We start from the raw sequence: 17,354 nt of genomic DNA, 5'->3' as shown, positions 1-17,354 counted from the left end.
CTCTACTATATCAACCACATTATCTCTACTATATCAACCACATTATCTCTACTATATCAACCACATTATCTCTACTATATCAACCACATTATATCTACTATATCCAATGTCAACGAAGCCTTTCGCTAATACCAAGGCTCATCAGGACGGCTGGGATACTACAAACATAATAGTTCCCAAGACGTTATATATATCATTATTTATTCGAACAACAACTGTTTGGGAATGAACTAGCCAAATTTGGTAAGCTGTATTTTTAGCAATTTTATTTATGTAATTACAAATCAGAATATAAAAACCAGGCTGTTTTAATTTTTATTATTATTTTTAACCATGCTAAATCTTAGTTTACAGTTTTTTTATAATTTTTTATTCCCTTCGCCTAGCGTGAAAACACGTCAAGTAGTTCCCACCCAAAGACAATTCATATATGTATTTTATTTTGTAAATATATATATATATATAATTTTTGGTGCGCTCTCTCGGTCCTTTTGTGTCTGAGCCCTGGAGTATTTGTCCCGACTGCTCCATCTATTTCTATGCCACTGTTTATGTTGAGCAGTTAACTGAAACTTCGCACATTAGTAACAACAAGAGGTTATGATGTTAGAAACAACAACAATTTATATCCACCAGAGACTAAATCAACGGAAGAGACTAGAAGTTCGTCTTATCTGATTTTCCAAAAGAACGCAACAAGTTAAATTATTAAAGACATTTGAGGTTAAAAGCTATATTTAAAATGTTGATTTTGAACTGTAGCCCTTTTTTCTGCACCTGGTGAAGAAAAAAAATAAATATTCACTAACGCTCGTGCTTTTGATCGGTTTTTTTTATTAATTTTATCTTTATAGTAAATTTTTGTTGATCCATAGCACCACCTTAATTCAAAAAAGTCTTAACCTTAGAATTACCATCATCTTTTTAAGCAAATTTTTTCTAAAGTATTTATCTACTAAATTGTTCATGATTCCATGACTTTGTTGATTATAGGTTTTCTAATAACACATGAACCACTCAAAAAAAATCTAAACAAAAATTCCGTCAATATTGCAATTTATCTCACTAATTACTACTGTTTCTGGTTTACGTTACATAGGGAAAAAAACACAAAATTACTGAATATGATGCATTATGTGAACCTTACTTACGGGGAACGGTGTACAAACAAGTCAGTATTTGAGGGTTAAGAATTCTTTAGCTAAATCTCTCTTGAGGTCTCTCTCGACTGAATATTCACCTCCATAAACTCCTTAAAATTAAATATTCAAACTCTTAATTTATTGTTATGCGTAAAACTATAAATGAGATGTCTATGCTATGCCCACTGTGAGGATCGAGCTCCTAATTTTTGCGTGGGCCTCAAGAGCCTAGGTAATGATTGAAATTGTATTATATTACATATGGTTAGACAATCTACATATAATGTATTGTTCTGTAATGACACACAGATGTTAACCTTTATGGAACTCATCACACATGTGATTCGTATCCTGCTGTTTTTACATTTGTGTCCTGGTGTGGAGACTTTTGCTTCTATTGGAAGTATTAAGCATTGCCACATGTTAGGCTAAAATACAGCCAGAAACAGAACGATTTATTTTTATAAACTCAGCTTTGTATACGGTCTACTTAGTGCACTCTAGTGAAATCAATATTTTTAAAGATTGGGACTTTCTAGGGATATTTGAATTTTCCAATGTACTTATCCTTATTTTGTGACCAAAATCCTTCCCTTAGAAAATAAATTATGGTAATAATGACAGACACTAGATGATCTATCGGTGGAACGACGGTAAGTTTATTGACTTGCGATGTTAAAATCCGAGGTTCGATTCCTCGCAGTAGACACAGCAGGTAGCCCAATGTGGCTTTGCTATCAAACAGATGAAATATGTACTAGAAGTCGTTTTTTGTAAATAAGAACATAGAAGTCCCTGAGAGCATAATATTATATTTGAAAATTCACGAAACGATAGTTATTTTAAAATTATTATTGTTTGGTTCTTAAGGTCGCTTTTGTTTTGGAAACTTTCTTTTCTTGAAAGACTTAAAAATCCTAGTTTCTACAATTTCATAACTTTGCGAAAGACACTTAAACTAAATTGTTCGAAAAATCTCTTAATTCTATATTTGTAAGACCTCTTACAAAAATACTAATGATAATAAACATTAAATACTGTACGTGATATGATAATTATTTTTAACAGAATCGCCACATCTAACTAAGCTGACCAGTTTCTAAATGTTGTAAATGAAACTATTAAATACATTAATTAAAAGGCAAGGAATACAAACATAAAGAGCCAACGACTTGGTTAAAAGTTAGTTTTTGTTATAAAGTGGCGTCCTCAAGTAACCATTCTTTAATATTAACTGGAACCATATAGGTCATAGTGTGTTAGTTATAGTGCATATATTTAGCCCAAATCATTCAAAAAGACTGTATTAAAACAAATTATGTTATATAGCTGTCATTCAAAAAAAAACTGAAATAATACAGAAAGTGAGAGTACTATGTGTTTAGCGTACTATCTGTAAGTTCGGCAATTAATTTGTAAATAATTATTAAACCTCCTTTTTTTTTAGCAATGAGAAGATTAGAATTAAGTCAATTATGGTAAAAAAAAGGCAGAGGAATTATCATTCCCTTTGTGAATATGTGTTTTCAATATGTATACTTGTAATTAAATATATTTGTCTTTATTGACAAAACTACGCTTCTAGTTATGATTTAATTAATAATCTTCTGTAATATTTTTAGTAGATTTTTGCTGAAAAATCAGATTGAGTTAGTCTGCGACTAGCTGATCTTTCAAACCGACCTCTTGAACTCAAGCAAATGCTGGAACTTTACATTCTTAGCTCGTCTTAAAAATAACTAGAATCAATTGCGTTATTGACTCTCGAAAGTAACGAACTTAATTTTCGTCACATTTGACAAGCCTCGAGATAGTTAGTTAGGAAATACCCTAACTGTTGATATTACACATTACATGCAAAACTTCGTTTCGTAAAAGTGATATAAGCTACACGTGTTTCTAAATAAATAGCACTTTTGGTACTACTCATAATTCATTTATAACACTGTATACCATTGAAACTTCTCCTTAATTGATCTGATCTGTGGTTATAAAAATGACGTTGATTTTAATCAACATTTGACTCATGACCTGCTATGATTGATTCGTTAGGTAAAGCGTCACGTGTAATTGAGCTTATAATGCCATATGTTGCTCTCTTTAACTATCCTCCGCACACCACCTGGATCCATTTAACATGAGATTAAATAAAAACCAAGGAATATTCAATAACACAGTTTTCTATTCGAGTCTCGTTTGTTTTGTGTGTGTGTGCTTCGTAGTTAATGAAAGTTCGTCATTCAGCTTTGATCTCACTATGTCTAGTATATTAGAGGTTGCCTAAAATCTACGACAAAAATTATCTGATTATTGCATTATCATATGATGCCACTATCAAGACAGAAATAGTCCTTCTCGTGACTTTCCTGAAGACACCAGCAGATTAGCAATAGAAACCCAGTAGCCGGTAATCAGTATTTAACTCTATAATGAACATAGTAAACAATTATTAAGTTACTTATTAATTATTTGCTTTGATGATCGTATACTCTACTAACCGTGACAACGAATCATCTTATATAGTACTGGATTGCGAATCAGGGTTTTCGTGGTTCACATCCTATAGCCACAAAAATCGACCTCCACAATTTTGGGCTGTGAGTGTGCTGTAAGAGTAACTATCAAATCTTACTATTCGGTCAAACAATAAGTAGCCCAAGAATTGGCAGTGGGTGTTTTTGACTGACTACCTTCCCTCTAGTTGAAAGTTAGATTTAAGTTGCTGAAATCTATGAAAATTAGATAAAGATTTCCCAACAAAAGTATTCCAGTGGGACAGCGGTTAGCTTACGAACTTATAATGCTTAAATCCGGGGTTCGGTTCCCCGCGGTGGACACAGCATATAGCTCAATGTGACTTTGCTCTAAAACAAACCCAATCAAAAATGAACATACAGAAATGCAGTCCACAAAAATTGACTTTCAGATCTTTGTTATCCTTAGGGTAATATATTCGTACGAAACTTATAAGTAAATGTACAGTCTGAGATTAATTTACATTCAAAGTGAAAATGAGGAAGTGAAACTAATCATAACAGCACCCTCTTGGTTAGATTTATTGTGATAAATGAGAAGTGTACATTGTGACAGTGAAATGACGATTTATAAAGACAAGTTCGTTATACAGTTGTTCAAAGCATGATTATCATCCACAGCAACGCTGCTCTACACTGTTATCGAGAGTAAGAAGTTATTTCCTTGCGGGTCACGTTGTATGATACAACAACATAACTTTTATGCTGATCCGAGAACTAGCTGCGAAAAATCAAAATAAAAATCAAAACAACAATGCGGTGTGCTCTTAAATAGACACACCTATATCTTAATTGAAACCAGATTTTAATTGAATTGTATATTTGGCAAATAATACAATTAAATATTTTATAAAATTTCATAAAATAATATGCACTGCATCAAAATATAAAGGGCCAAAATTTGATACAGTAAAGAAATAAAACCAGAATACAGTTATAAAATTAGTTCTATACACACTTTAGGTGTACTGTTGTGAAAATACACAATTGATTCAGGTGTGGTTTAGTGATTAGCGTGTTATGCTGTGAATCGAAAGTCCAGGGTTAGAGATGTAATGCCTCTGAGTACGCTCCATACCTTCAGCTGTGGACGGATTATAAAACTGACAGTAAATTTTGTTATTCGGTTCAAAAGAACCGAAAAGAATTCCTTGTGGCGACGGGTTCTACTGACCTTTTGCCTTCCCTGTGAATCTGTAACATGCTCATGTTAATAATTCCATTTCATGTTTCGGCTTATATTGTACGTTTTACCTGCCCTTGATAGACGCAACACCAGATTTGGTCATTTGCTGATTTACTGTTTTGGTGATATCTGCAGTTTTACTGAACCATCCAAATTCTTATTGATAATGTTGTGGATATTTTATCAGACAATGATCTATACACTGGACAAAATATCAGGGCTGTAGAATGTCAGTTATGATTGGTAGTGATTGATATATGCACAAAATAATCCCATAGGCTCATATGAACTTCAGAACAAAAACTGAGAAATTATAAGCAACAAACTGTAAGAAATATGCTTCAGGAATCCGAGTTACGGTCAAGGAGACCCAATTTAGTTACGCAGTTGAGCACACAACTTGTATGGGCTTTTGCCTAATTTAGTTACGCAGTTGGACACATAACTTGTATAGGCTTTTGCCTAATTTAGTTAGGCAGTTGAACACACGACTTGTATAGACTTTAGGACAAAATCATCCTTCGTTTTGTGTTTGTTTTACCTACAGGTAGTGAATAACTTATTTATTTATTAACTTGGTCTATTATTTCGTACTCTTAGCCGTATGGTAGCTCAGCAATAAGCTTGAGAGTTTATAATGCTAAAATTCGAGGTGTGATACCCGTGGTGAGCGCAGCGCAGATAGTCCATTATATAGCTTTGGGCTTAGAAATAAACAATCAAACCATTTCGTTCTCTTTTAACCTAGAAGAACAGCAACTTTCTTGCCATGTATCTATCATCAGTCGTTGTCTAGAAGAAATATATGAAGATTACAGCCATATAACATAAAGTTTTGGTCAACAAAGTCTGTATACTTGATTACTTGGAAATGTAAGATTGAAAGGTGTGGGTGTACAACAGTTGACGCTCTAAAACTAATCTTGTATCCGCATAGACCACAGCGCAAGACCATCTGTACGGTTTTATCTCGTAAATGCTATTTTTGACCACCTGTGCGGTGTTTATCTAGTAAAATTGTGTTTTTGGAATCGATAAAACATCCATTTTTACCAGGAACGTTAAGTGCGAAGTCATTATTTGTTTTAATTCAAGTGAAGCTTTCCGAGTAATAAAATAACATCTTTATGGTTCCCTCAGAAAAACCTCTTAGAACTCTTTCGTAAAACTTGACTTAGAACCGAAAATTATGAGTACATACACTCTCAGTATAGTTTAAAATAACATTTTGTATGCTAGAAATTTTGTTAAGGGAAAGAACTTGTTTAGCTAATGAATAAACAAGTACAAGGCTATGAGTCATATGCAAATGTAAAAAAAAAATTCTTAGAGAGCATTGATATCATCTGTGAAAACAGCGTTATGTTAATAATTACAGAAGGTATTGAATAACAAAATTATGTCAGAAGGTGTTGTTAGAAGGTGCTCCTGAATGCTTGTCGAATTTCCTTTGAAAAGGTTTAACTCCAGACATGTGTAAATGGCACTGAATGCAGAAAACGGGGACACGAGAAACACTTGTGAAGAAATCTACTTGAAGTAAAAACAAACAAGTACCAGCTTATTCACGTTACTTAGATGATTAATAATTTAAACAAGAACACAATTCTTTTTTTAGTGCGTAACTGATATCAAATCCTTCTAGAACACATACATCTGTACAGCAGTGGTTAAAATGAAAATCTAGAGCTGGGGGAGGGGGCAGTATCTAGCCCACTAGGTCATCCCTCTTAGAAAACTTTAAAATAACCCCTTGATATATATAACTAGGGGGACTCTCCTTGACGACTTTTTTTTAGCTGGGAGGATTGGAAGTTTCCGAGTCCACATCCATTTTAACCGCTGCTGTCCAGCTACGAAGAAATGATGACACTGTTTCGAATTGTACGGGTTGATCTTAGCTCATAAGTCTGATGTTTGTAAAAATTGGGGAATTAGCTCTTGTCCTTAAAACCTAAAATTAACTGTTTCGTGATCTATATAATTATTTATACTTGCTTGAAGTTGTTAAATTATTTTGTTAATGATTATTTTTACTGGATACTACGCTAATGAGTGGCTTCATAGAGTTCAAATCATTCGAATTAGCTCTAGATGTATATTTTCTAATTACTCAATAACACAATGTGTTTGCTTGGTCTAGAATATTAAGTGATTATAGTTTTGAATCTATTTTTTGTATGTTATAATATCTTTGGGCAATATTCTTTTCAGTGTAAGTTGATTTTTTTTTCTGTATTTTGAATCCCAAAATGCCTAACTTCATTTTCCGAAAGCTCCCGAAGTGTTTATAAAATGTTTCTTTCTTTTAAGTCTCTGAGTTAGATTAAAACATAAATGTAATAAATCAGTATTAACTTTATATTCATCTAGAAGGCATTTGACATTTGTAAATATTAATGGCGTTGCTATTGTTATTTTACTTGTATTAGGCCTAATACCTGTGCTGTGGAAGAAGTCCCGGGAACTAATAAGAAGTACTGGACAGAATGCAAGTACTGGATGAACAGAGAAATCTGCGGTGTCAAAACGTAAGCCAGATAAATAACTAAAAAGATATACAATATAATCACGGGAAAGGTATCGTAATAAGTCTCTTTCTTTTTATAGAAAAAAATGTATGCCACAATGATTAAGTTTGCTTATTGTTTGGACTATTTAATGGAGCTTTTTATAATTTGCATGATTATTTTTATAGAAGCTACAGAAAGCTAAGTCTAGACAGTTAATTATCAAGATACATCCCAGTGGCACAGCGGCATGTCTGCGGACTTATAACGCTAGAAACCGGGTTTCGATACCCGTGATAGGCAGAGCATAGATAGCCCATTAATTACAAATAAATTAAGATGCACATTTAAAAATTAATGTCGTAATCAGAAATAATATCACTTAACTAAACAATTCTTGCCATTTTTCTTTATTTATGACTTAAAAAGTGTCTTAAGAATACAGAGTAACGGGATTATATATATCAATCAGATCAGATGGTTAGTTATGTTAAACAAAATTTGTACGAAATGCCACAAATGTTTTATTAATCTTACTTTGTTTAGCTTTCATAAATGTAGCAAATCATGTTTGTCCTTCATTTTAAAAAGATGTTATCTCACTTAATCAAGAAAAAGTAATAATTTAAAACACTATAACTCATGGCATACTATTTTTCAAGCCGCGTGGTTTTTATATCTTATCTTCCAACGTTCACTTTTTCTTCCTTGTCTGGTTTTTCAGTTACAAAAATGTTTACTTAAAAACAACTTTAATGTATCAGAGTAATTTATGTAAAATTAAAAATAGTCATGCCTAGGTGGCAGTCATGCCTAATTCTGTCGTAAGACACCTATTTATTTATCGTAAAGTTAGGAAAGTTCTTAAGAAGGCTCGTAAGCTATGAAACCTTTAGTGAAACACTCTTGAGAAACAAGTATTTTCTAAGAGATGTCTTAAGAACGACTTCTTTCCTGTGAGCCCGGCATGGCCAGGGGGTTAGAGCACTCGACTCGCAATCTGAGGGTCGCGGGTTCGAATCCTCGTCACACCAAACAGCCGTGAGAGCGTTATAATGTGACGGTCAATCCCATTATTCGTTGGTAAAAGAGTAGCCCAAGAGTTGGCGGTGGGTGGTGATGACTAGCTGCCTTCCCTTTAGTCTTACACTGCTAAATTAGGGACGGCTAGCACAGATAGCCCTCGTGTAGCTTTGCGCGAAACTCAAAAACAAAAACAAACTTTCCTGTGATGCTTTCGTAAGCTGTCCCCTTACATCTACAGAAATAATAAAAAGCACTGTTACAGATCCTATGCCTATCAAATACAGTGTTAATGAAAAAAAATATCATAGATTCTAAGTCTATCAAGTCTGGTGATAATGAAAATGATTATTATAAATCCTATGTCTATCAAATACAGTGATAATGAAAAGGATTATCATAAATCCTATGTCTATTAAATGTAGTGATAATGAAAAGGACTATGATAAACCATACTTATCATACTTCCTATCAAATACAATAATAATTCAACGGACTGTTACATAACTCATGTCTGTCAAATACAGTAATAATGAAAATGATTATTAAAAATAAAATTATATGTTTTGCATAATTATTCCAGACACTCCAAACCAGATCATTATTTTTTATTTTGTAATTGTGTATCATCTTAATTTTCTTTACTCAAACATTTGATATCAGAAATTAATCTGGATGATTTATTAATAATGAAAAAATAGTGACTTAGAGCTAATCATGCATTTCATAACCTAGTTAATGCTGTAAACCTTCTTTCAGTAATTCTATAAAATTAATCCGTGTTCAGTGCTGTTTTTTGTTTATACTTTATGAAATAATATATATATATCAGTTGGCATATTTTCAAGAAAAATATTTATAAGTCTGTGTCAAATCATTTGCAGTCCTTAAGCGTTTAAGCATAATTAGCAGTTAACCTTTTAGAGATATTCTGAAGTCTGAGAATTAAAATTTGACGTAAAAACTTGGGCAGTAACGACATATACAAGAGTCTAAAAATATTCCATTTGAGTTGCTATTATTATTTGTGCCCCCCAGTAGCACAGCGGTATGTCTGCGGACTTACAACGCTAAAAACCAGGTTTCGATACCCGTGGTGGGCAGAACACAGATAGCCCTTGTGTAGCTTTGTGCATAATTACAAACAAACAAACAATTATTATTTGTTTTTACATTTTGTCTGAATCATTCAGATTGACTGAATTGTCTGTTATTAAAATTTAAAAAGTCTGCCCAAAAAAAAAGGAGTCTTAAAAATACCTACTACCATGAAAACTATAAAACACAGAATAACAAGCAAAAGTGCCCGTCCCCAGTGATGGGATAAGTGTAAATTGAAAAAAATGTGAATGGTAGTGTGATTAATTCCTAACAATTTGGTGTAGAATATCCTGCTTGCAAAATAAAAATTCATGCCTGTTCTCCCGTCATTTCTAAAATCAATGTTGAGCTTTGCCTGCGTGCGCATCTTTTCAAACGCAGTGCGGGAAGTGGCCGCAGTAAACGGGAGACAGACGAACGCTCGGACATCACCACGGTTCGCAATATATACAAGATGTACTATATAGATGAAAAACTAACATTTAATTTTATTTATGAATAGGCGATTAATCAATCGCGGAATGTTTTTGAGTATTTGCGATACGATAATTGCAATATAGGTCAGAGTTCATAATGCAGCACTTGGTAACGATAATGTTTTGAGTTAATTCAAAGCAGTCCTGAGCGTCTATGGACCTGAATTACCATTATTTCAAAAGGAAGATCAATCTGTTTATAAGGGAAGGAGGACGACAATGATCACATAAGTTACTTTATTTGAATACTAAGCTTGCAACAGTTCTGCTCACACTTTCTAAATAAAACAACAAATATTCTTCCAGGAACAGGGTACTCATATCTGAGCTTACTCTCAAGTCAAATACATAATGAGAGAAGCTATATTTTTAAACTACCACAGATGGTTTAGGTTTTGTTCCGTGTGTCATTCGGTATCCTTGCCAAGAGTGGTTACAATTCTGGCTAACATCACTTTAATGATGACATAAGTGATGACATGTTAGAGAAATGTTGAGCTAATTCGTATTAATTCAACTAGTTGTGACAGTTTCCGTCCTTAGCTTTCCAACCATATTTTTCATTTATCTTTGCTTAACAACTCTTTTATATTCATTTTCCGATTTAGATTTTTTTTTCATCCCGACCTACACTACACGTTACGTAAATGAATAAAGTCAGTCTGAATGTTGTAGAAAAATATATTGTGATAACAAAAATTATGAGATATTTGCAATGATTTAGTTGATGTTAACTGAAAGAAACCCTTATAATAAGCTCGGATTTGTTTAAATATTACTTCCGGGTAGAAAGAATTATGAGATATTTATCAATGATTCAGTAGACGTTAAGTAAAGGAAACATTTATAACAAGTCCGGTTTATATATTACTTCCAGGCAGAAGAAATTGGGAAATATTTATCAATGATTCAGTGGACGTTAATGGAAAGAAACATTTATAATAAGTTCGGGTTTATATATTACTTCCGGGTAGCAAGAATTGTGAGATACTTAGCAATGATTCAGTGGATTTTAACTAAAAGAAACATTTATAATACATATTACATATTACTTCCGGGTAGAAAAAATTGTGAGATACTTAGCAATGATTCAGTGGATGTTAACTAAAAGAAACATTTATAATATGTTCGGGTTTACATATTACTTCCGGGTAGAAAAAATTGTGAGATACTTAGCAATGATTCAGTGGATGTTAACTAAAAGAAACATTTATAATATATTCGGGTTTACATATTACGTCCGGGTAGAAAAAATTGTGAGATACTTAGCAATGATTCAGTGGACGTTCACGAACAGTAACATTTATAACAAGTCAGGTTGATGTATTATTTCCGGGTGGAAAGGGTTCATTACTTTGCTGTAACTATATTCACAAATCTAATTAACATAAACTGATTGAGAGAATGATGCACACACACAAACGTCAAAATGTTAATCAATTGCCTAAAATAGATTGTTGTGTACGAAATGATTTATCAACATTGAATATTTTATAAAATGGACACCTTAAACAAATATTGCTGTTTTATAATAATTATATTTCTGATTCTATGCACAAAATTTTGAAAAACATTGGGGGATTTTCTTGCTCAAAATAATTGTGTTTTTATATACTTCAGTATACGCAAAATATATTTAAACAAAGGTTTGTTTAAAGGTCACTTAATACAATTTTTAAAATAATTATGTACTGCAAGGATAGCCAAAATTATTTGAAGTAAAAAGTTAGAATTTAATATTGGATAAACTGTAATCATAATGAAAGTTCGATAAGCTTGCGTACAGAATGTATGTACACAACCATAACAATTCTTGTCGGTAACAGCTTGAAAGAGGATATTTGATTTTGAAACAAAAACTTTAGTGTTTACGGTACTCAAGAAGACCTAAGTGCATTATACATTATTAAAACGATTTTCTTAACTTCAACAATAATATCTTAGATAGTTTGAGACAAAAAGCACTAAGCTAAAAAATCGTAACATTAATTACCACACAGCGATAATAAGCTCATAAAACAGTTAAGTAACCAATAATATCTCAGTTAAGTAACCAAAGTAACCAATAATATCTCAGTTAAGTAACCAAAAAGTTCTAGAAATGTAGAAGAACCAAGAAGTAACCAATAATATCTCAGTTAAGTAACCAAAAAGTTCTAGAAATGTAGATGTCTCTTTTTAGCAATCTTACAAGAAAAAGGGTAAAACGAAATGTTATTCTTGTAAAGACTATCCAATAAGAAAGTCTTATACATTTTTAATTGTAACTTTAATTGTATACTTAGAGATATATATTCATTTGCACAAAATTTCCTTTCGTTGTGAAAATACAGCTGTATGAAAGTGCTAAGAAAATGAAATTTTGCGCAGCTATTATTTCTCTATTTAAACTGCAGCTGCAAAACCTAAAGAAATTGATGTAAAATGTTAAATGGAATAAGATGTATAGTTATTGTTTGACTACTTCCAGAGTAATACGATACGAATGTTGTGAAGGATTCCAGCAAGTTAAACATAAACCGGGATGCAGTGGAGGTAAGTATATATCTATGGTATTTATAGATAGATATTATTTTGTAAATGACAATCTAATACGAATCAGAATATTAACAACAAACCCCAAAATATATTTTTCTATACTCTAAGAAAACCAACTAACAATGAAAATAATAAAACGTACACTATAAAAACATAACGTTAAAATAAAGTAAATAAATAGAGATTATCATAATAGTAGATGTAAACTGTGTAAATAAAAAGTTGACCTGACACTAGCGTATATTTGCTGACAGTGAAACCGATGACTAACGTGCTGGACACCGCTAGAGATCTTGGAGCCACGTACTTCGTAGATTATTTGACCAAAGCAGGACTATCAGACAGTTTACGGCAGGCAGGAGCCGCTGTTACTCTCTTTGCTCCGACCAACGAAGCCTTTGAAGTAAGAAAAAAAATATAAGCATTTCTAGAACCATTTTACTTGCAATAATATATGTAAGGCAAACTTCTTAGACGGTTGAAATTTATTAAATGGGATTGTTTTATAGCTCATTAACCCTTGTATATATATGAAAACCCTTAAGAAGTAAACTGTGTTTAATAAAGAAATTTATTACGGGGTAATGTTAAGAATGTTGTATCCTGAATTGTTATAGTTGTCCTTATTCAATGCAATACTTGCAATAATATATGTAAGGCAAACTTCTGAGACGGTTGAAATTTATTAAATGGGATTGTTTTATAGCTCATTAACCCTTGTATATATATTTGTTTGTTTGAAGTTAAGCACAAAGCTACACAATGGGCTATCTGTGCTCTGCCCACCACGGGTATCGAAGCCCGGTTTCTAGCGTTGTAAGCCCGCATACATACCGCTGTGCCACTGGGGGATGGGGCACATAGTAATATGTTTACTCACGATCGAAGTATTCAGAGCTTCCAAGACTTCCAAAGGAAATTGGCACAGTTATTTTTAACACTGTTTATGTGGACACGTAATGAAGCTGGATTTTTAATTTGATAAGTAGGTTGTACATTGCAGATCCTTTCGTCATACCGATCGTACATGAAATAAAATCTAAAATATGAGAATTTGTGTTTATAAAGAGATGTAGTTTACAACACGAGTTAAAAATTGAAAATTGCGCATGAAGTACAAATTTACTTGAAGTTTAGATATGTGCAGTCCACAGCAGAGGATACGGCCAATCAAATAATGCATTAGGCCTCTGCGTCACAGATTCTCTTTTCAATTTCACCTCTGGTGAAAAAGAAAAGAAATATTTAACATATATTTACAAAAGGGGGAATAGTTAAAATAATCTATCTGTCTGAAAAGATGGGACCGTCTAATGATAATCTTGAATAAGGACAACCATAATAAGTCAGGATACAAATTTCTTAACATTACCCTGTAATAAATTTCTTTATTAAACACAGTTTAATTCTTAAGGGTTTTCATATAGTGATTTTTCAGGTATGAATAAATAAGTACTGAATGAAATAATAGTAATGCGTGTCTTTAAGTCAATGTAAGTAAAGTGGGACGAAAGAGTGTCGTATAACACAAGTTATTTTAATGCGCCCAAAATGTATTAAAGCTTCGTCGTTTGAGCAGGATTTTTTTTGCTATAAGAATGTGTTCTAGTCACTTACTGAAATGAGCCATGCGAAATTCTATGATGCTTTAGATTAGCTTTGTTTATAGTTTTCTATATATATATATACTAGTAGGGCGTGTCGAAGTTCGATAAAATGTATAGAGTTGTGACCTCCTCAAGGTATTCAATATTTTACTTAGCTAAATGGTGACCATGTGATTATCATGGAGACGTAAACCAACTGTTTTATAAACCTGCCAGTACAATTTCTGTATATTATGATATCAGGTTTGTGGTTCAGAGCATCTGTATACATATCTCTTAATTTACGCGTCCATACGTCTCTAACTCTATAAAGTTTCTCGTTTTTTCGTTGGGTATGATTTTTGACTCTAAAGTTTCTTGTTTTTCCGCTGCATATGATCTTATCTTATATATTTGATGTTTTTGATAGCATACCTATACTCATCTATAACTTTAAGTCATCAAACTGTGTCTTTCTAGGCTTTGCTTACCTATGGAAGTCCACTGTTGGCCACTTTTCAAACCCGTTAATATTATATCTTTCTATTTATTGCAAATTGAACTGTCTTTATTCTCATTGAACATGTTGGGTCTTAATGACCAAAAAAGAATCGCTGGGAGACATTCGCTTAAGAATTGCAATTGACTGTCAACGAACTTTAACTGGTCCCTAATTAGTGCAACTTGAAGAGATGATAGTGCAATTCAAAGAATGATTGAGATTGGCTGTCAAGAATCTTTAGCTTGTCAATAATTAGTACAACTTGAAAGATTGACTATGATTGCGTCCTGCTCATAAACTTTAAAATTAACGTCTAATTATTAGTTCTGTTGAAGCGAAAGAAGGAGACAGTGGTGTTGCCCCAGTAGTGTAACTCGAGTCATTCCAATGCACATTTTGACTTATTTATAAAGCGTGAATAAGGTAAACATTATATCTAATTCAAAAGTAGCTGATCAAGATCTTCAATGGAAATTAACAGTGTTAATAGTCAAGTTAGTGTTCATGTCTTTTATTTTATTTTGCTTTACCTGGTTGCTTTCAATGATGTTTCATTACTATCACAAGTTTCCTAGACTTACCACAAATAATTTCCTCTCAACTGTATTCTAGTTATCTTGTTCTTACCTTTAGTGCTGTGCTATCATTCCTGCATGAGACTCTATAATAAAAATATTACCTAAAATATTTCTTCTTTTGTACAATTGTCTGAACTATAAGTTTTCACCAGATTCAAAGGTTCTGAAATATATATATATTTCCAGACTAATTTATCTAAGGATAACAAAATAAAACAAATCAAAACTCTTTTTAACAATGAGAATGGTCAGGATACATCAGTGAGAGATATTTTAAATAATGTAAGGAGCCGAAAGAATAAAAGGAAACGTTGTAAGAATAATGTTTGTAGTTATGTCACATTCGCTTGGAGCTTATAAACAAACTGAATAAAAGACAAATTAAATCGTTAGTAGTATCTGCTGAAGAACTGCGCACCCCAATATCCCACTTTTAAGTCATCTTGGCAGTTCCGTGTAAAGTAATACATACGAAACTATACTTCATTCATAATTGTATGTTTTATATTTCTATAGACAATGGGACCTAGAGAAAGAGAAAAATTCGAGGAGAGCCTCAAAAAACCCGAATCTCCATATCTTCTTTATCATATGGTTGGACGTAAGCTTCACTCAACTGACTTTGATGCAGATTTGGAGATTGAAAGCCTTTACGACGGCCAAAAACTTCGTATTAACCGTTATTCAAACGGGGTAAGAAACATACATCTCCAGAATTATTCAAATGGGGTAAGAATTACACATCTCCAGAGTTATTCAAAGGGGGTAAGAAACACACATCTCCAGACTTTACATACGCTATTAAACTATGAGGTAAATCATTATAAGTTTTCTTGTATTTGATTACACTGAGTCCTTAAAAATGTTATTTATTAATTATTTTGTTTAGGTTGGTTGACTTAGTTTTGTTTTTCATTAACAACAGGTACTTAACAATTTAACGCAGTTTTAAACATTTATTATTATTATTGAAAACTGACGTTTCGAACTGTATTAAAATGTGTTTTAATTGGGAACTAGAATGTTCAGTTTTTAACGTTGGTAATAATTTGTTTTAAAAACTGTAATTTCATTTTTATTTCTAAATTGATAAAGATGATTACGGTGAACTGTGGTCCTTTGGTAAGAAAAGATCAAGAAGCCAAAAATGGTATCGTCCACCTGATCGATCGAGTTCTCGTTCCTCCTGGGCGGATGGGGACCTTAACGATTCCCGAAATTCTCGTGGAAGATGGTAGGTTTCGAGAATTAGCCACGACATTACTCCAGTCCAATCTAGTCAATGAACTCCGTCTTGGAGGTCCATACACTCTGTTAGCACCTTCTGATGAATCTTTCCAGAAAATCTCTCCTGTTGAGAGAGCCCGTATGACAAAAGATCCGGAGGCAAGACTTGGTAAAAAGTTTTAATCATTCTTTTTTTGAAATCCTTTATCAGTAACATTAAATTTTTTACATTCAATCTGACATACTGGTCATTCTGTAAATAATTACCTAAAATAATATTTTGACATATTTTAAGTCTTCAATAGTTTGACAAAATAATGTACTTAAATTATTTTGTGACAAGCAAAAGTACCCGTCCCCAGTGACAAGAAAAGTTTAAGTTAATCTATCAATTTAAATTATTTCATGGACTTTTAAAAAGTTAATTGCTTGTTTGTTTGAATTTATGCACAAAGCTACACAATGGGCTATCTGTGCTCTGCCCACCACGGGTATCGAAACCCGGTTTTTAGCGTTGTAAGTCCGCAGACATACTGCTCTGCCACTGGGGGGCAAAGTTCATTATGTTGCATTCTTGGTTTCACTCAGAACCAAAGCTTTGAGCTACTTCTACCGCCCACCACGAAAAGTAATTGTTGAGCATTTCAGTCATGCTAATAGCCGCTCAACAATAACATGGAGTAAATTTACATTTTTGTTCTTTAAGTTACGTCAAATTTTGAAATGTGAATGATAGTGTGATTAATTCTTAACAATTTAATGTAGAATATCCTGCTTGTGAAATAAAATTTGGCATCAACATTATTTATGCCTGTTCTCCCGTCATTTCAAAAGCGGCCCGGCATGGCCAAGTGGTTAGGGAGCTCGACTCGCAATTTGCGAGTCGCGGGTTCGAATCCCCGTTACACCAAACATGTTCGCCCTTTCAGCCTTGGGGGCGTTATAAAGTGA

At 32.9% G+C, this 17,354-nt stretch overlaps 1 protein-coding gene across 1 annotated transcript in view; it reads left to right on the top strand.

Moving 5' to 3' along the window:
• The window catches only part of LOC106458520 (transforming growth factor-beta-induced protein ig-h3-like), a 46,176-nt gene that overhangs the window by 10,914 nt on the left and 17,908 nt on the right, over positions 1-17,354 (top strand). The window contains exons 2-6 of the mRNA XM_013918043.2: positions 7,295-7,393; positions 12,443-12,507; positions 12,765-12,913; positions 15,693-15,869; positions 16,272-16,572. Of these exons, the coding sequence (XP_013773497.2) occupies positions 7,295-7,393; positions 12,443-12,507; positions 12,765-12,913; positions 15,693-15,869; positions 16,272-16,572 (791 nt within the window). The remainder of the gene's footprint in view (positions 1-7,294; positions 7,394-12,442; positions 12,508-12,764; positions 12,914-15,692; positions 15,870-16,271; positions 16,573-17,354) is intronic.

The sequence above is a fragment of the Limulus polyphemus genome, unplaced genomic scaffold, assembly GCF_000517525.1.
Source record: "Limulus polyphemus unplaced genomic scaffold, Limulus_polyphemus-2.1.2 Scaffold23, whole genome shotgun sequence".
NCBI lineage: Eukaryota > Metazoa > Arthropoda > Merostomata > Xiphosura > Limulidae > Limulus > Limulus polyphemus.
This window is presented reverse-complemented; position numbering and strand designations above follow the sequence as displayed.